General features: G+C 44.4%; 1 protein-coding gene across 4 annotated transcripts in view; it reads left to right on the plus strand.

Annotated features, from left to right (window-relative positions):
• The window catches only part of GARNL3 (GTPase activating Rap/RanGAP domain like 3), a 164,890-nt gene that overhangs the window by 97,367 nt on the left and 46,442 nt on the right, over positions 1–21,081 (plus strand). For all 4 annotated transcript variants that reach the window (XM_027556312.1, XM_027556314.1, XM_027556313.1 and 1 more), the window contains 6 exons: positions 1,875–1,939; positions 4,305–4,368; positions 5,356–5,382; positions 15,510–15,585; positions 16,225–16,323; positions 17,390–17,493. In XM_027556312.1, the coding sequence (XP_027412113.1) occupies positions 1,875–1,939; positions 4,305–4,368; positions 5,356–5,382; positions 15,510–15,585; positions 16,225–16,323; positions 17,390–17,493 (435 nt within the window). The remainder of the gene's footprint in view (positions 1–1,874; positions 1,940–4,304; positions 4,369–5,355; positions 5,383–15,509; positions 15,586–16,224; positions 16,324–17,389; positions 17,494–21,081) is intronic.

Raw genomic sequence — 21,081 nt, forward strand, 5'->3', positions numbered from 1 at the left:
AAGAATATAATCAATCTGATTTCAGTGTTGGCCATCTGTTGATGTCCATGTATAGAGTCGTCTCTTGTGTTGTTGGAAGAGGGTGTTTGCTATGACCAGTGCGTTCTCTTGACAAAAGTCTATTAGCCTTTGCCCTGCTTCATTCTGTATTCCAGGGCCAAATTTGCCTGTTGCTCCAGGTATTTCTTGACTTCCTACTTTTGCATTCCAGTCCCCTGTAATGAAAAGGACATCTTTTTTGGGTGTTAGTTCTAAACGGTCTTATAGGTCTTCATAGAACCGTTCAACTTCAGCTTCTTCAGCATTACTGGTCAGGGCATAGACTTGGATTACCATGATATTGAATGGTTTGCCTTGGAAACAAACAGAGATCATTCTGTCATTTTTGAGATTGCATCCAAGTACTGTGTTTTGGACTCTTTTGTTGACCATGATGGCTACTCCATTTCTTCTAAGGGATTCCTGCCCACAGTAGTAGATACAATGGTTATCTGAGTTAAATTCACCCATTCCAGTCCATTTTAGTTTGTTGATTCCTAGAATGTTGACGTTCACTCTTGCCATCTCTTGTTTGACCACTTCCAATTTGCCTTGATTCATGGACCTAACATTCCAGGTTCCTATGCAATATTGCTGTTTACAGCATCGGACCTTGCTTCTATCGCCAGCCACATCCACAACTGGGTGTTGTTTTTGCTTTGGCTCCATCCTTTCATTCTTTCTGGAGTTATTTCTCCATTGATCTCCAGTAGCATATTGGGCACCTACCGACCTAGGGAGTTCATCTTTCAGTGACCTATCTTTTTGCTTTTTCATACTGTTCATGGGATTCTCAAGGCAAGAATACTGAAGTGGTTTGCCATTCCCTTCTCCAGTGGGCCACATTTTGTCAGACCTCTCCACCATGACCTGTCCGTCTTGGGTGGCCCTACATGGCATGGCTTAGTTTCATTGAGTTAGACAAGGCTATGGTCCATGTGATCAGATTGGCTAGTTTTCTGTGATTGTGGTTTCAGTCTGTCTGCCCTCTGATGCCCTCTCTCAGTACTGGGGTTTCTCTTACCTTGGACATGGGTTAGCTCTTCATGGCTGCTCCAGCAAAGCACAGCTGCTGCTCCTTACCTTGGACGTGGGGTATCTCCTCATGGCCTTCACTCCTGACCTTGGACGTTGGGTATCTCCTCTCGGTCACTCACTGCTCCAGTGCCGCGTGGCTGCCACTTTTGGGAGATTATAAAGAGGCTAGTCTTGTCTGTCCTGAGTGCTTAGACATGGGACTGAATCATTCAGGCAAGCCTTCCTTTAGTCCCTTTCCTTCAGCCAGTATTGACTGAGTACTTTCTATGAGATAGTCACATTGGGTACTCATTCAGAGAGGAAGAAACAGACTTTAAATAAGTAAACACAGAAAAATATCAAAGTATACATTATGAAAACTTGGAAAGCGCCAGATGATTTCTAGTTTGAAAAGTTTTTGACCTGGAGGAATCATATTTGCGTCCTATTGAACACATAGAGACTGTTTTCTTATTCTGATCTTTGAGGCTGATCCAGTTCTTGGCTCAGAGACCAAACCCCTTCTCTGGTTTAGGCAGCTCATCTGCTCATCACAATGCCAGAGACACCTGAGACCAGCAGTCCAGATGCTTAAAGCGTAAATGCCTAGGGGTTGGAAGGATGGGGGGTGTTGTTGAGCCTGTGCTGTTGAGCCTGATTAAGAATTTTTCCAACGTAGGATACATTTATTCATATATGTGCCTCTTAAAGAAACATGAACAAGACTAGTCATGGGTTTCTTTTATGTGACGAGGTAAGACTCTTCCAGGGATGGAAATTGCCAAGCTTCTCACTGGTTTGCTGTTTTGACTTTCTAGGGTACTCAGAAAATATGCCTTCCCTACAGCCCCACGAAAACACTTTCTGTGAAGTCCATCTTAAGGTGAGTATGTGTGAGCAGAAACCCAACAGCAGGCAATCATAAATGGGTTTTATCCTATGAGCTTTCTGATGTCAGCTTGCTATTTCCGTGGGCCTTGGCTATATACTAAACATTTTGCTAAGCACTTGGCACACAGTACCTAATTCAGTAGTCACAGTAACCCTGTAGGGCAGGTAGTACTATTATCCCATTTTTTGGTGAGGAAATGGAGGCCTAAGAGGACAAAGCCACAGCTGCTGTGTAGTGGAACTGAGGCTCAAGTCCAGGTCTGGCTGGTTCTGAAATTTGCTGTCAAGCATTTCCGTCCTGCATATGTTGCCTGTTTCTTCCCTGCACGTGTGCAAATACTTTGATTTTGTAAAGAAAATCAAGAAATATTTTTTCCTTTCATTTTTCTTGTTGGAAATAGAAACTCAGATGTCAGCAAATGCTTCTCAGAGAAGAACGTGCTTTTTCTTCACCAAACAGAAAGCTAAATGAATGGAAGGAACTGCTCACTTCTCGGCACTCAGCTGCTTCTCATGCCCCCACCTTTCCACCTCCCTCTGTTCTTTCCCCCATGTTGGGTGTCAGCCTCCCCTTGGCAATGTGGCCACTCAGGTCAGCCTGGTGCTTTGTCACCAGCTAAGATGTTACAGTAACAGCAGCTTCTGTTTGTCAGGCACTGTGCTGAATGTTTTACAAGCATTGTCAGGAAATCTTTAAGCCGGCTCCATAAAGTAGATCTATTATTACCACCTACTACCACTACTCTACATAGGAGGAATTGGAGCTTCAGAGAGGTGAAGGGATTTTACAGAGATCTCACAGCTGGTAGACCACAGCTCTGGGATTTAAACCTAGATCCGTGTGACTCCAGGGCTTGGGCTGTCAACCACTAATGTCACACACTAGTCCTGTGTGACTCTGAGAGCTTATCCCGGTGGCCTGGTAGTTTAGTCTCTATTCATCTGCAACCAGGTGGTGGTCAGAGATGGCATTTTCCATGTTCCCACCTATTACTGTTACTTGGCAGCATGTCTCTTACAGTGATGAACTTGACTGTCCATTAGTGATTGCAACTGGCTGATGAAAGGGTCCTGAGATTAACAAATAAAACATTTGTATCTTGTTTTCAAGCTTGATTTTGTCTTTGAATTGCAGACCATCTCCCCTCTGCTGTAGGCCCCCTGGTTTTTCTCCTGGCCAGTCTGAAGCCCGAGCTAAGAATGACTCCATGGAGAGGTTAACCTTTTTGTTGAGCACTGAAGTATCTTGCTGCTTCTAAATCTGAACTTTAAGAGTCATACTTTGAATTATATTGGCCTAAATTTCTGAAAATCCTTTTATTTTCTTCTTCTAAAATGATGTTTCTCCAGCTCCTTTCTTCTGTATATTTAAAGACTGGGGATTTCAATGAATTTTAATTTCATTTAGTTATCTGAGGAGACCTTCACTTTTCGGCCCACCACTCATAGCCACAGCAAGCTGCAGCGAGAAAGTATTTTAAAGTTGCAAAGATTAAAATTTCTACAGTTGCTGCCAATGGAAAAAAAGATATTCTCTGTTACAGTCATCAACTTGAAAACTTAAAAATTAAAATATACATACTATTGGGTCAGATAAGCTGAGTTCAAATTTTGGCTTCATGACTTAACAGCTTTGTTATCCTTAACTAGTTCTTTAACTACTGTGCCTCAATATCCTCATCCTCAACGTGAGGATAAAATAGTACTTGCCTCATAGAGATTGGATGAGATAATCCACGTGAAATATTTAGCAGGGTGCCTGGCATATAGTAAATGCTCTGTAAATATAGCTATTAGCTTTACCTTTCATTTACAGATATGAGGATTCTTGCTGAAGAGGTCAGGGATCATTTTGTTCAATTACCTTGTTTTGTCCTAGAGGAACTTAGCTCAAGGAAATTCAAGTTGCTTGGTCAAAGCAAAACATAAAAGAATAATCTTGTTAAGAACAACCTTTTGTCCTTAGTGAGAGAGGAATTACCAAAGGAAGAAAGACATGTCAGGTCATCTTAATTACATTTCATCTTATCATTCATTACTATGTAAATGTCAATGGATCTCTTTTTTTGGTAAATAAAGGTAAGAATCATGGAGATTAGCCAGGGTTGCCTACAGCAGGTGCTCCCCACTTCTCCCTTCTCTCTGTGAGTGTGCTCAGGGGCAGCCTCTGAGGTTGGTTACTCAGATATGTTCCTTCACTGATCGCTCCTTGTTGGCTCCTACCTCCTTTGGCCCCTCTAGAAATCCAGCTATGATCTTCTAGGGTATAATACTTGGCTTTTCTGAGGACCTAAGACTGGCTCCACATTATTTAAGTTTCCACCACACTGCAGCTCACTCTGTCCATTCTATTGCAGTGCCATGAATCTGGACAAATTCGAGAAAGGCCCCAGGGAAATTTTTCACCCTGAGATACAAAAGGTAACTCAGAACTTTGTGCTTCATAATTGTATAATGTGCCCACAGTGTTAGAAATGGCAAATTATCAGTGATTCTTAGCCTAGGATCCCAACCAGAATCACCAGTGGTTCTCATCATGCAGAACTTCCCACCTGAGAGTCCGATGGGAACTGACTAAGATGGAGGCTGGGAGTCTGTCATTTTCAGAAATTCAGAGGATAGCAGGCATCCAGAAAGCTGTCCTGTTTTCTTAGGACTTACTGTTAAAGGAAATCAGTCTGCCTTGGGAGAAAAATGTTTAGAGTCATAATCAAGGTAATGGTCCATCAGAAGAATGGCAGCTAGACTTTTGTCTCGCAGTTGCAATCAATTTCGCTTCTAAATTCTCCCCTTGAAACTCATAAATGCAGCCGTCACTAACAGTGTGACAGTTGTGTGTCAGAGCTGAGCTTCAAGGAGCCGGCCTGCCAGGCGGGGTGACATGGGAAGAGGTTGGAGAGGCAGCCTGGCTGGGTTCTGTCCGGGAGGCAGCAGGCAGCCAGTAGAATCATCCTGCAGAGGAATATCTGAAAACGAGATATAGCAACCTTCTGCCTATTTATGTCATACCTCTATGCCTGTTTTCACCAAAGACACTGTCATACTCTCCCTTTCACTCATGAGCTTCCCTTCTATCCTCTGTGTGTGTCCGTGTGTGTGTGTGTGTGTGTGTGTGTATGCATGCATGTGTAAAACTTACCAGCAGTAGTTCCCCTGTTGTAATCAGGTGTCTGTAGGTTTCTCTTAGGAAGCTTGAGCAACCAGCTTCCAGCATAGGGAAAAGAGTTCTGACAAATCACTGGATCCAAAAAGTACACAGTATAAGTAAACTTTAGCTTAAAAATGGAATATTTTGAGGTGGAGAAAAGTGGTGTTAGTGACAGAAGATGAAGCTTGGCTTTCACAAAAAGTCAACATAAAATGATCACCATTAATCCTGGACTTGACTTTTTGAACTTCATTTGACAGGACTTGCTGGTCCTTGAAGAACAAGAGGTAAGTAGTGTTGCGAGATGCCGGGTCCTGCTACCCCACCTTGATGTTTGTCAATGAGCTTCCCCTTCACCAGGAACACAGCCTTTCCCTCAGGCACACCTCTCCGTGGATTTGCACAGCGAGTCTCTTATCACTGAAAGACTTGACTGACATATTCTCTCCGGTGTATTTCAGAATTTTCTTTGCAGCTAGCCATAAAGATAGAGAAACAATCAAGCTGCTTAAATCTGCTTGGAATCATTCAAATTTTAATCCCATGATCAGGGTGAGGAATGAGGTTTTCATTTTCGTTCAGTTAAAGCTGAGGTACTTTGTTAGCACATTCAGAATGCCATATTATGTGCATGTTTCTATTCCCTGTTGTCCCACTTGAAAAAGAATGTTAGGTTTTACAAGTGCATGATTAACGTAGAGAAATATCTGAAATACTATCACTCAACAGTTGAGTATTTACTCGATGAGAGTGTGTGTACACTGTTCCTGTTGGTAAACGGCAGTATCACCTGTCCAGTTGCTGAGGCCAGACTTGGAAACATCCTTAATACCTCCTGTCTCTCACACGCCATCTAATCCATCAGCACATTCCGATGACACTGTTTCAAAACATACCCCTGACTCGCACGCTTCTCAGTGCTTCCACCACCACCACTCTAGTCCATCGACACCAGTCCCACCATCTCCCACCTGGATTCTGCAGAGCCTCCTGCTCTTCTGCCTGCTTCCTCTCTTGCCCTCTCTTCTAGTTTTCATAGAGCATCCAAACATGGTAAGCCATCCGCTCCCTTTGCTCACAACTCACTGGCTTCCTATCCCACTCAGATGAAGCCCAAGGTCCTCACTGCAGCCTGCTAGGGCCTGTGTAATAAGGCCATCCTCTGCTCCACCCTCGGCTCCACACTAGCCACTGGCCTCCTGCTTCCTCGTCTGCAGGAAGCCTGCTACTCCCACTGCAGGGATGCTCGTCCCAGACGTCTCCTGGGTCACACCCTCTCTTGATTGGCATCTCTGCTCAGGGAGGACTTTCCGGTCCCTTAACTAAAATATCTCTCACCCACTGCCCTTCTACACTGTTTGTTGATCTTCTTAACACATGGATTTCATTTATTCAGTTTTTATCTGTTGCCCCCACTAGAACAGGGACTTCTTCCATTTTTCTTCACTGCTGTATCCTCAGAGCCTAGGATAGTACATATAGAGGACACAGAGTAAATATTTGGTTGAATATGTGAATTATTCATTGACTGAGTGAATAATGAAATCGTATGATGCCATTGAAAGAAATGAGGTAGATCTTTATTTACTGGCATGGAAAGATTTCCACAACGTAGTACTTACCGAGGAAAAAACAATTTGTGGGGCAATACAGTATAAGCCTAGTTGTTTCTGTAGGCAAAGATTTCTATGTATATTCATTCATTCCTTGATTCAACAAATGTTTACTGACCTCTGACTGTGTACTATTTGAGGCGTTGGGGATACATTGATGAACAAGGCAAGGTCCCTTCTTCATGGAGCTACAATCTGCTGGGCTGAGACAAACTAAGCAAGAAAATAAACAAGCATAAACACAGTCCTACTGACAATTCCAAGAGCTCTGGGGAAAGTAAACAAGATAGTAACACAGCATAAGGAGTAGATTTTACCCACTGGCCAAACAGAAGGTTTCTCTGAGGCAGCGACACCTCATGATTCCTGAACATGGCAATGTAAAGTCGAGGAGGGAGGCTGAGCGGCTGCCCCCCACATTGTTGGCAGGAGTCGCCATGGGCAGGTTAGTGGAAGTGTCGGGCAGGATGTGGCAGAGAATGGGCCAAAGGAGACATCTACATTGTAATCTACCTATTATCCGTGTACAATCATGCTTGTTGCTGAAGAATCCATGAACTCCATGTGTAACTTGTAAAAGGCAAAAGATAAAAGTCATACACATTTCTGATAAACATTTTAAAAATGCAGAAATGAACAAAAGATATAAGCAAAATATCACCTAAAATCACAGAGAAAACTAGTATTGGTAGAGTATCACATTTTGAGATATATTTTCTATATTTTATCTAAGATTAGGGTTATACCATGTATAGTTTTTAGGCTTCCCTCATGTCTCAGCAGTAAAGAATCTGCCTGCAGTGCAGAAGCCGTTGGAGATGTGGGTTTGATCCCTGGGTCAGGAAGATCCCCTGGAGGACAGCATGGCAACCCACTCCAGTCTTCTTGCCTGGAGAATCCCATGGACAGAGTAGCCTGGAGGGCTACAGTCCATAGTGTCACAAAGAATTGGACACAACTGAAGTAACTTAGCACGCATGCATGTATAGTTTTTATGTCTCAAAATTCCTAATTCATAAATATTTACTGCACACCCACACAGTACATGCACCTGCCCTTTGTGACAAACAATACAGAAATGTATCAGTGGAAAACAGGAAGGAGCTTCTCTGCTGGCTCAGATGGTAAAGAATCTGCCTGCAATGCAGGAGAACTGGGTTCAATCTTGGGTTTGGAAGATCCCCTGGAGAAGGGAATGGTTACCCACTCCAGTGTTCTTGCTGGGAGAATTCCATGAACAGAGGAGCCTGGCAGGCTACAGTCCATAGGATCACAAAGTGTCAGATACGACTGAGCAGCTAAGCACACATACACGTCGGTGGGAAACACGAATGCTCCCCCACTTCACCACTTCCACCCTCTCTTGAAGAACCCCTGTTGCTGTTTGGTTTATTCTCTCGTACTTATCTTTGAACCTCCCAAATTTTGAAAAAGGAGTAGCTCATCTCTTTATTTCTCAATTTTATTTCCTTACCAAGGGCATATTTGCTAGCAGCACCAAGGGCACTCATTATAATGTACTTGAGGAGGTGTGACCAGTGATTAGCATCCTTCATAGCCTCCTTGAGAGCTGTGTGGCCAAGGCACTCTTCTTTAATCTCACCCACTTCTTGAATTTATCCCAGTTCTTCCCAATTATAGTGATAATCAGCTGCAAAGATGAGCAGGGAAAAAATAAAACACTAGTGATGTTTCTGAACGGTTGGCTATTTGGTAAAGTGTTGTTGGTGTCCTGAAATCCATTGTGTGGAGAGCCTCCTCTCCCCCCGGCAAGAGAAAACATGGTGTCCCAGGCAACACACATGGAGGGGTTGACAGATGTGTAGGAACATGTGAAACACGGAAATATGGAGGCATTGCCCAGACAAGAGTAACGAGGAGCTGAGGGTATCCAGTGCTGAATTAAGACATCGTATCTTGATTCCAAAATATTCTTTTGGAATCCGTGGGGCTTGTTGTTCAGTCGCTCAGTCATGTCCGACTCTTTGTGACGCCATGGAATGAAGCACACCACCTGTCTTTCGCCAGCTCCCAGAGCCTGCTCAAACTCATGTCCATTGAGTCGGTGATGCCATCCAACCATCTTGTCCTCTGTTGTCCCCATCTCCTCCTTTATTCTTCCCTCTCATACTTCACTTTCCTCAGAAGAAATATAATTCCTAGCATACTATTAATTCCCCAAAATGTGACTATACGTTGGTTTATAATCATGTTGAGTTTTGTCTCATAAAATTTGGAACTTAAAAATGTAAAGTCCCATACAAGTAGGAATTACAAATATGACCTTATCTCTATGGTGAGTGTCTGAGCAGGATTGAAGTCCTGAGAAATCCAGTTCCCACGATTCCCTCCACCAGTCACCTCCCTCCAGGGGCCCGGGTATGGTCTTGAGACTTTGCACTCCCAGCCATCCCGCAAGGCCCCCTGCTGCATGTAGCAGCCAGCCTCATGAAGCACTGATGACAGCAAGTTCAACGCTGTTAAAATATGACCCGTGATGGTCAGGTAGCCCCAAGTCAAGTGATGCCCTCCTCAAATAGCCCCTCATAAAAGCTATCTCCTCCAGAAATACCGTGCATTCTGTTTAGTGATACCTTGATTTCTGGAGATAGGAGACAACTCTGTTAGTCACTGACATCATTTGGGAAGCCCTGGAAACAAAATTACCTAAATGAGACTCTGTAATTTCAAGTGCTTACCAAGGCCGTGCAACACCAGTCTTTTGGGAGCCTCCACCTGAAGTGGAGGCTGAAGTGATGCTGAAGCTGAAACTCCAATACTTTGGCCACCTGATACAAAAAACTGACTCACTGGAAAAGACCCTGATGCTGGGAAAGACTGAAGGCAGGAGGAGAAGGGGATGACAGAGGATGAGATGGTTGGATGGCATCACCAACTCAATGGACATGAGTTTAAACTCCAGGAGTTGGTGATGAACAGGGAGGCCTGGCGTGCAGCAGTCCATGGGGTTGCAAAGAGTCAGACACGACTGAGTGACTGAACTGAACTGAACTGAACTAAACTGAACTTGAAGTGGACGGGGTCCTCTCAGCAAGGATGCTGGTGCCAATGACAGAGAAGCCCCAGAAAAACTTTCCAAAGCTTCAGTCAGTGATCAGGCAGCAATGGACCCTATTTCTGCTTGTAACTCTCAGCTTCACTCAACTCAAAACCATCCTGAGAAGACTGTGGCCCTGTGTTGAAAAGAGCACTGCATCGCAAGTCAGGAGCCCCGACTTCCAGCTCCAGTCCTGCCATCCACTTAGTCCCAGGCTTGGGCACATTGCATCTTCCCTGGGCTTCAGTTGTCCTGTCTGTAAAGTGAAAGTGTGGATTCAGTGGAGCATAGGGCGGTTAGTTCATGGCTCATCATTTCAGTCATTGACCCAGTACTTCTGCCCTTGGCTTGCTAGCTGTCATCCCAGCTGGACATGACCCTGAGCTGGTTGCTTCTGCTGTTTGGGTCCTCCAGTCCAGTGATTCTCAGACAGGGGCCCCTGGGCCAGCAGCATCGCATCACCTGTGGACTTGTTGCAAATACAGATTCTTGGACCCTACCCCAGACCTGTGGGATTGGAGGCCCTGGGATTGGGACCAGCAATCTTTATTTTAACAAGCCTCCCAGCTGATACTGATGCCTGCTCAAGTTTGAGAACCACTGCTTTAATCCCTGTGCTGTTATTCTAAGAAGGTTATCTGTCAGACCCCAAACCACTGTAGGTGCTTGTTAAGGGACCACTGAGAGTGGAAGAGGTGTCAGAGTCATGGAGACATATGATTGCTATCATCATTTCCAAAAACAGAGAAAGAAGAGCTACAAAAAAAAAAAAAAAAAAAGAACCCCAAAGTGACAGAGATCCTTGTCAAAATCCCAAGAAATTTACCAAAAACACATTTATATGGAAGAGGTGACCATTTGGACATCACCAGATGGTCAACACAGAAATCAGATTGATTATGTTCTTTGCAGCCAAAGATGGAGAGGCTCTATACAGTCAGCAAACATAAGACCAGGAGCTGACTGTGGCTCAGATCATGAACTCCTTATTACCAAATTCAGACTTAAATTGAAGAAAGTAGGGACAACCACTAGACCATTCAGGTATGACCTAAATCAAATCCCTTATGATTATACAGTGGAAGTGAGAAATAGATTTAAGGGCCTAGATCTGATAGATAGAGTGCCTGATGAACTATGGAATGAGGTTCATGACATTGTACAGGAGACAGGGATCAAGACCATCCCCATGGAAAAGAAATGCAAAAAAGCAAAACGGCTGTCTGGGGAGGCCTTACAAATAGCTGTGAAAAGAAGAGAAGTGAAAAGCAAAGGAGAAAAGGAAAGATATAAGCATCTGAATGCAGAGTTCCAAAGAATAGCAAGGAGAGATAAGAAAGCCTTCCTCAGCGATCAATGCAAAGAAATAGAGGAAAACAACAGAATGGGAAAGACTAGAGATCTCTTCAAGAAAATCAGAGATACCAAGGGAACATTTCATGCAAAGATGGGCTCAATAAAGGACAGAAATGGTATGGACCTAACAGAAGCAGAAGACATTAAGAAGAGGTGGCAAGAATACACAGAACTGTACAAAAAAGATCTTCATGACCCAGATAATCATGATGATGTGATCACTGACCTAGAGCCAGACATCCTGGAATGTGAAGTCAGGTGGGCCTTAGAAAGCATCACTATGAACAAAGCTAGTGGAGGTGATGGAATTCCAGTTGAGCTATTTCAAATCCTGAAAGATGATGCTGTGAAAGTGCTGCACTCAATATGCCAGCAAATTTGGAAAACTCAGCAGTGGCCACAGGACTGGAAAAGGTCAGTTTTCATTCCAATCCCAAAGAAAGGCAATGCCAAAGAATGCTCAAACTACCACACAATTGCACTCATCTCACATGCTAGTAAAGTAATGCTCAAAATTCTCCAAGCCAGGCTTCAACAATACGTGAACCATGAACTTCCAGATGTTCAAACTGGTTTTAGAAGAGGCAGAGGAACCAGAGATCAAATTGCCAACATCTGCTGGATCATGGAAAAAGCAAGAGAGTTACAGAAAAACATCTATTTCTGCTTTATTGACTATGCCAAAGCCTTTGACTGTGCGGATCACAATAAACTGTGGAAAATTCTTCAAGAGATGGGAATACCAGACCACCTGATCTGCCTCTTGAGAAATTTGTATGCAGGTCAGGAAGCAACAGTTAGAACTGGACATGGAACAACAGACTGGTTCCAAATAGGAAAAGGAGTACGTCAAGGCTGTATATTGTCACCCTGCTTATTTAACTTATATGCAGAGTACATCATGAGAAATGCTGGACTGGAAGAAGCACAAGCTGGAATCAAGATTGCCAGGAGAAATATCAATAACCTCAGCTATGCAGATGACACCACCCTTATGGCAGAAAGTGAAGAGGAACTAAAAAGGCTCTTGATGAAAGTGAAAGTGGAGAGTGAAAAAGTTGGCTTAAAGCTCAACATTCAGAAAACGAAGATCATGGCATCTGGTCCCATCACTTCATGGGAAATAGATGGGGAAACAGTGGAAACAGTGTCAGACTTTATTTTTTGGGGTTCCAAAATCACTGCAGATGGTGACTGCAGCCATGACATTAAAAGACGCTTACTCCTTGGAAGGAAAGTTATGACCAACCTAGATAGCATATTCAAAAGCAGAGACATTACTTTGCCAACAAAGGTCCGTCTAGTCAAGGCTATGGTTTTTCCAGTGGTCACGTATGGACCACTGAGAGTTGGACCAGTGAGAGTTGGACTGTGAAGAAGGCTGAGCGCCGAAGAATTGATGCTTTTGAACTGTGGTGTTGGAGAAGACTCTTGAGAGTCCCTTGGACTGCAAGGAGATCCAACCAGTCCATTCTGAAGGAGATCAGCCCTGGGATTTCTTTGGAAGGAATGATGCTAAAGCTGAAACTCCAGTATTTTGGCCACCTCATGTGAAGAGTTGACTCATTGGAAAAGACTCTGATGCTGGGAGGGATTGAGGGCAAGAGGAGAAGGGGACGACAGAGGATGAGATGGCTGGATGGCATCACTGCCTCGATGGACGTGAGTCTGGGTGAACTCCAGGAGTTGGTGATGGACAGGGAGGCCTGGCGTGCTGCGATTCATGGGGTCGCAAAGAGTCAGACACGACTGACTGACTGAACTGAACTGAACTGAACTGTGGAAAATAAGTTGTATCTGACCACTTGTGTTTCTTTCCTCATTTATTACACACAGAGTTGTTCCATGAATATTTATTAACCCTCTCCAAAATACCCAGCATGGTAGTGGGCCCTGGAGATTCCACAGAGAGCAAGATATGTACCATCCCTCCTTCATGGGACTTAAGTTCTAGTGGTGCGTGCGTGCTTAGTCGCTTCAGTCACATCCGACTCTTCGCAACTGCCAGGCTTAGACTGCCAGGCTTCTCTGTCCATGGGATTCTCCAGGCAAGAATACTGGAGTGGGTTGCCACGCCCCACTCCAGGGGATCTTCCTGACCAAGGGATCGAACCCAGGTCTTCTTCGTCTCTAACACTGCAGGCAGATTCTTTAGCACTGAGCCTCCAGAGAAGCCCAAGTTCTAGTGGTAGAAACAGACAAATATGCAAGTTCAATAAAAAGAATTACAGAGTGTGAATAGGCCTATTAAGAAGATAAACAAAGGGCCATGAAGGAGAATAACAGTGCAGGGAGGGTGACCATGTTAGGAGATCAGGAAGTCCTCTCTGAATTGACAAGTGAGCTGAGACCCGCATGGTGGGCAAGAGCCCTGGGTGGAGGCACCATCCTGAAAGCTACCTCCCTCTTCCTCACTCTACAGAGAAAACCACTAGATAGAAAATTATTACTACTGATGGGTATGTATCTGTCCTTCAGATGTACTGGGGACAGAAGAATGTTTAGAAGTACAGCCTTAGCCCCTTGGCTTTTCAGAGTTTGAATGCTCCCAGACCAGCCATCCTGAATTCTGTGCTCTGCCATGACCCACCCACCTCTGACCCATTGGCAATACTTTGTTGTTGTTTAGTCACTAAGTGGTGTCGACTCTTTGCAATCCCATGAACTTTAGCCCACCTGGCTCCTCTGTCCATGAGATTTTCCAGGCAAGAATACTGGAGTGGGTTGCTATTTCCTTCTCCAGGGGAACACCTTGATGGAGAAATGGACTAAACCTCTCTAAATTTGGTCTTCCCCTAGATGACTTGAGAGATCCCCTGCAAAGGCTTGGGAAGGAGAAAAGTAGGTTAGGTTCTGCCAAAGGCTGGGCTTACCCTGATTGCTTCCCAGGCCTCAGGAGTGAAATGGCTTGCATTAAAAATCCAAGTGGGGTATAGTTTCTTTTTTGGAGGATAGGGTTATTAATTTTTTTGATATTAATTTTCTTTTAATACCAAATCACTATAATACTGTGTCATTTTTGAACATTTTAATCTTAATGGATCCCACTCCCTAGCTGTTTCCAACAGCAACAATCTACAAGGCTAGTTTTTCTACAGTCTCAATAGTTCCCACATTCCCAAGGCCAAGTCTGCCCATACTGCCCTTGCCTAAGCCCGTGACAGGTTGGAGAAGAGGAATCACAAATAGCCTTCCCTCCTCCACCTGAGAATTGCGCTCTTTCTCTAGGGCCTATTTTCCAGAAGCGACCTCTGAGTTCAGAAACCATCTCTGTGAGGTCAAATGGCAGAGGCATCGAAGGATGCCTTTTTCCCGTACGGCCGGCAGTATTCTACTCACCTTTGTTCTTTGTTGGCTCCTTAACTGGCAACTGAGAATCCCCTCATCAGACAGCCTTGCAAAAGTTGGTCTTTTCCAACCTCAGATTTTTGTTTTAATTATGCAATATTAAAAAAAATTATGCAATATTTCAGGCACACAAAAAAAGCATAGACTATATATAATGAAGACCTATGAACCTATTACTCAGTTTAAGAAAAAATTATATGAAAAACACAATTGCAGTACTTTCATGGTGGCCTAGTGGTTAGGATTCTGGGCTTTCACTGTGGTGACCCGGGTTCAGTTCTGGGTCAGGAAAAATTCTGCAAGGCAAGTGGCACAGCCAAAAAATAAATAAATACAATTGAGCTCCCTGATCCTATTCTCTCTTCCCTGTAGAAGCTGCCATCTTGCATTTGGTATTTATCACTCCCACAGCATCTGATTTTAATCCTACATTTAATGTTGAGGATAGTAGACTGAACATTTATACTGGCTACTTCCTGATTGCCTTTTTCTCCCCACATCTGTTTTGTGACTTCTTGAGATTAAATAGCTTTAGGAGTTGGGGCAAATGAGCTTTTAGACCACACTGTCTTCAGTTTCCATTTCTATTTCTAAAATAGTCCACGAGTTTTTAGCCTGAGATTGTTGGGTTAAATTTTGAATCACCCTGAGCTCTCTGCTAGCTGGGTTCCAGACTGCCACTGCTGGGCTGATCGGAGCATGGTGCCAGTCCTGTGAGCTCCTGGGGTCTGTTTACTTTGAGCACTGTTTTGCTGCAGAATGGACCTGGGATCCTACAGGCTCCATTGGTAATGAAATTTCCAGTGACCTCACAGAAGAACACAGGGTTTCCTCGTAAGCTATAAAAATCTATAAAAATCTATAAAAATCAACAAATAATTGTTGTTAATATGGGTCAAAATTGCAATGGAGGGGAGGAAGTAATCCAGCAAGTCGCCACTGAGGTCCCTGTAGGGTCCCTAAATACCAGCACATCACATAACTGTGTCTGCTTTGGTGAGAAAATTAAATCCAGCACCTTTTGTTGTCTCATTGTAAGGGCTCTGTGAATTTCAAGTTCGGGGTTCTTTTTGCCAAAGACGGCCAGCTCACAGATGATGACATGTTCAGCAACGGTGAGTGTCTCCCCCTTTTTCTAACAGAAACCCTGCCCTGCCTCATTGCAATTTAGACAATTGCAACTCATCTTACCCGCTCAGTCTTTAATGCAAAGAAACAGCCAGTAGTTTTTATGAAGCTGAAGGGTAAATTTTCAGGGTAAATTTGGTAGGACATATGTTTTCCCAGTTTCGTTCATTTGACAAATATTCACTGGTCACTGAATCTGTGCCAAGCACTGGCATGGGGGATTCAGTGTAACTGGAAAATTACATGGGGATTTGTTATCTCAGGAGCAATGGGGAAATTTTTCTCTGTGATTTTTATGCTTAAGAGAATTAGAAAATGGCCCTCTTTTCCTGTTATTTAGCACTTTTCATATTAGAGGCCTGTTCCTTATTAACAGGAGTAGTAATGATGTTTTCCTTCTGCATTACTAGATCCTTGTGACCCCAGCCTGGCAGCACTCACGTTGCTTAGACTGACTCTGTAGTTTTTCCTTTCCTCAGATTCTGGGAACTGTGGGCCTCCTGCACAGTCTCCAGAAGAGGGAATGTCCGTGGAGCCTAGTTAATCTTCAAAGGATTTCAGTACATAGCTAGAAACTAGGACCTTGTGGACACTGCACTTTGTTCACACTTGACCTCTTCTTACAGAAATCGGAAGTGACGCTTTTCAAAAATTTTTAAATCTGCTGGGTGACACCATCACTCTCAAGGGCTGGACAGGCTACCGTGGTGGTCTGGACACCAAAAGTAAGCTTGCCTCCTCCTCCATTCTGCTGTGTTTTGTAGAAGTTTTGTTTGCCAGCCTCATCTGAATTTGAATGTATACCCAGGGTGGAGTGTGCTGTCTTATAACTATACAGCATTTATGGGTTTTTTCTTGTGCTTGCACTTCTGTCATTTTATCTGCTCTTCACAGCCAGTCCTGGAGGTAAGCCAGGCAGGTGATGTGAGGCTCACTGGCCTAAATTTGATAAACTTCAAATCAGGTATCCTGAGCCTCTGGGGGCCTCGTCTCTCCACCAGCCCATGCTGAAGTCACTTCACAAATTCTGAATACAGGAAGGTCAGGCGGTTTGTGAGAGCTGCCCTGAGCTCTCCTTATCCACCTTAACTGGTGGATGCTGGGATAAAGTATTCAGCCCCAGTGGTCAGGCCCAGCTTCCCACTCCCATGACCCCCCAACAAGCTCTGTGTGCCCATGGTCACTCCTGGAGTCCATCAGCCTCATTTCCCTTTCCTGGGATAATCTGATAGACACCCCTAGGAGTTAAACACTACTTTTATCTCTATTTGCAAATTTTAAGAAACTGAGGCTCAGAGAAAGGTGAGGTAATGTGTCAGAAGGAACATAGCTAATGAGAACTCGAATCTGAGTCTGCCCAACTCCAAACTCCATGCTATTAGTCAGTATACAATGCTGCCAGGGATATAGCTCCTTTTGTTTTATGGACATGATAATTACTTGTATGTCATCTTGTGTTCATTTTGGCCTGGACACCAGCAGTAACTAGAAGGCAAGGAGTTGTAACATGCTGTCCTTTGGGGCTCAGACTTCTCATGATCTCCTCTGCTCTAAGCAAGGCATGAATGAGACAGCAAGAGAGCTTAGAGGGGGATGAAGAGGCCCCCACGTGGGCAGTAGCCTTGCCTCAGCTGGAGAGGGATCCGTACTGTTGCCTCCACTCAGGTGGATGATCATAGGATCTTTGGAATGTGCTAACTGTGCTGTATTCCTCTAGCCTGCAAATAAAGACTGTTTCCTTACGGCCTCAGAACTCCCTGTGCCCACTAAATGCGTATTGTATTTTTACAGATGATACCACAGGGATTCATTCTGTTTATACCATCTACCAAGGGCATGAGATCATGTTTCATGTTTCTACCATGTTGCCGTATTCCAAAGAAAACAAACAGCAGGTACGTGTGAACACGCAGAACATTCAGCAGTGACCTCAGTGTGGAGAGCACATTGCTAACTTCATAGAACCAGAGACTGTGGATGTTCATACACGAGCTGAATTTCAGGACCAGTTTGGGGGTGTTGTTTCCAGTCTGTTTGCTTGCAGTTTCACCAAGGCTTAGGAAGAACTACCCTTACTGGTGCTGGCCCCTTCAGGAGATAAAGGCTCAGACAGTCATGCACTTGTGTGTCTGTGTGACCATGTGTGTGTGCCTGTGTGTGAGTGTGGTTTTCTAGACCCCTGACAGACGGCTTTGCATATACGCATCCTGTGACTTCTCTCCACGTGCCTGTGTCTTGTCAGAATGGTTGCAAGCATTTTTTCAGGTTAATGCAGGAGGTTAACACTGACCATTTCCCCAGTGGCCTGTGCCCCGTTGCGGAAAAAACTACCTAAGAACACTCTGCCACTGCAGAGATTAGCCGTTTCCAGAGAAAACTTGCCCATTTGATGAAATCCAGATATAACAAAAATACATGCTGCTGGTTTTTTAAGGATTTGGGGGGTTCCATTTACCTTTGTATGAGATTCTTATCCCTTTTTTACACATTGAAGGCATCTGTGTAAGTAAATATCACAAACATGAATCGACAGTTATTCAGCAAAGATTTGCGAGAAATGTGAACCTAGAGCCAGTACATGAGCGCTAAAAGGGATTTTTTCTAAACACTTATAATCCTTATTTCAATGAGATTCCAGTAGGAGAAAGACACAAAGCAGATGGTTGGGCTAAAAAGTGATGTTATGATCATGAGACGTAGCGATGCTTTGGGGACATGCGGGTGGTGGGCTCAGGAAGAGCTAGTTCTGTTTGATGGTTTGGGGCCTGGAATAAGGAGCTGGTGGATTGTCTTACAGGCAGTGGAGACCCTCTGGAGAATTTAAGCTTGCTCTGATTTTAGAAGGCTAACTGGCAAGGGACAGGCGTAAGCAGGAAGTGCCTTGGCCCAGTAGGCTTGCTTAAGTGTCTAAGAGTTCCTTTCTGCAAGCTTCTTCCCTTGTGTGACTGAGGTGACCTATATTATCACTACCAGGCTCCACCTCTTAGGAGCTGAAGCTCTTAGGACCCTGGGTTCACATGGAGAAGAGAGACCAAGCTGACCCTCCAACTCATCATGAATTATGTTGACCTCTTACATCTCAACAATGCTAGGGAAAAAATTCCACTGAAATATTTCATAACCCTCCTCCTACCCCAACCCTGACCTTTTCAGCCCCGTACATTCACTAAAATAGCCTGTGTCCTGTGACAAATGACGGCATTAGCCGGAGACAGGAGGAATGAATGTGACAGTTCAACCTTTGCCCAGCTCCAGACTTTAACCTTATCTTTTTGAAGGGGCTGTTAGCATATTAAGAGAAAACAGGCTCACCAGGAGCACTGAAATGTTCCCAGATAAACTCTGGTGTTCTCAACATCTTGGCTGGATCTGTGAGTAGTGCTTGGGCCTTCCACTTGCCCAGCATCAGTAGATGTGAAGAAAATCACAACTATGAACCTTCTCTCTGTTACCAGAAACATAAAGCAGTGGGGAAGAGAGCCAAAGAAGTGCAGAATGACAGTGAACCTTCTCAGTGCAGAGAAGGACCAGTAACCGCAAGCCTCTCTCTGTACCTGCCATGGTCTCTTTGGGGCCTAAGGTAACGGTCAGAAAATCTTGGTGGCTCATAAGATCTTGGTGGCTCTTTGATCTCCTAACATCTAAAACACTAGTGGAACAGTCTGAGCCACATCCCAAATCTGATGTAAAGAAACAAACTTTCACAAAGATTTTGTAGATTTTGGTTTTACAATAACTCCTTCATCTCTTTCTTCTATCACCGAAGTAAACCACAGTGGGGGTAAGGAAGGGGGTATTGATATTTGTCTTTCTGGGGCTTATCTTCTCCCTAACATCTGTGATGTCCTCGCCCCTAACACCCAGTCTCCCAGTGCTCCAGAACCCGACTACAGCTTTCAGGACCAGATAAAAGCACAGGCTCTGTGTCAGCCCTGGGCCCAGCCCCAGCTCTGCCTCAAAGTGGCTCTGGGATCCTGGACTCTTTGTGTGTGATGACAGCCCCAGGGCTCAGTTCTCAGCTCCTTTCTCTTCTCTTTCTATACTCACACACCCATTCATATCCCATCCCATGCCCCAGACACCCAAACTTACATCTCCAGCCAGCCTAGGGGGAACTCCAGACCAAATATGCAGGCTTCTTGACGCCTCCCCTGGGCTCAGCGTCTCACACCCAGTCTGTCCAAAGCTGAATTCCCTACTCTCCTCCAGACCTCTTCCTCCCAAAGTCTTTCTTATTATCTCTGATGATGGCTCTTCTGCTCTTCCTGTGTGTGGGGCAAAATGACCTTAGAATCATTCTTGATTCCTGTCTCTCCTTCTCATCCCATATTCAGTTTGTCAGGAAATCCTGTGGGCTCGACCTTCAGGTGACACCTGAGCTTTTGTCACACTTCAGTTACCATGCTGAATAAGTTCCTCTCAGCCTCCCTGGTGCCCTGACAAAGTGTTTCTCAATCCACTGGCCAGAGCGATCCTTAGAAATGCACGTCAGCCTCTTCCCAAAGCCCTAGTGCCTTCCGCTTCACTCAGAGTCAAAGCCAGATCCTTAGAGTGGCTGAAGGCCCCTAGTGACCTCCGTACCTCTCTGGTCCCCCCACCCACTGCTCTCCTGGTTTCCTCCCTTCCAGTCATATCGTCTTCCTTTCCTGTCCCAAGTCACCAGATACTGCTCCACGTCATGGCTTTAAGCTGCCCTTCCTTCTGCCTAGAACTCTCTCCTACCTGGTATCTTCTGGCTGACTCACTCACCACCCTCAGATCTACCCAAATGCCAGCTGTTAAAATGACCCCATGACTGAATTAAAGCCACAACCCACCCAACCCCAGCGCCCCCAGCGCCCCCAGGCCCCTGCACGGCTCCTGTTCGTCCATGGCACATATTGTCACCTAACATGACACATATTATTTAGAACACTTGTTTACGTTTACTGTGTAATTTCTGTGCCTACTGCTAGAGTGTGTGCCCCATGAAGGCAGGAATTTTGTCTGTTTTGTTCCTGATATAGAGCAGAAGCTAAATAATTACTTTACAAAATATATATAAAAGCTTTATTGAGACATATTTCATATTCCATTCACTTTACCCACTTAAGTATGTTCACATGGTTATTCAGCTATCATCACAGTCAATTTTAGAATATTTCATTACCCCGAAGAGAAATCTCTCGCGGCTTTGCCGTCACTTCCCACTCCCCGCTGCGTAGCCTCTGGTAACTAGCAACCTGCTTTCTCTTTCGATTTGCCTATTCTGGACACTTTGTACACATGGAATCACGTCATGTGTGGTCTTTTGTAACTAGCTTCTTGCACTTGGCATGCTTTCAAGGTTTGTCCATGTTGTAGCCTGTATCTGTATTTCATCCCTTTTTATTGCAGAATAATTTCCTATTTTATAGACACATTTTGTTTATCCAGTCATCAACTGATGGATGAGCACTTACTTATTTTCATTTTAATATAAAATTTACAGTTTTAACCACTTC

This window comes from Bos indicus x Bos taurus, chromosome 11, assembly GCF_003369695.1.
Source record: "Bos indicus x Bos taurus breed Angus x Brahman F1 hybrid chromosome 11, Bos_hybrid_MaternalHap_v2.0, whole genome shotgun sequence".
In the NCBI taxonomy this organism is placed as follows: Eukaryota; Metazoa; Chordata; class Mammalia; order Artiodactyla; family Bovidae; genus Bos; species Bos indicus x Bos taurus.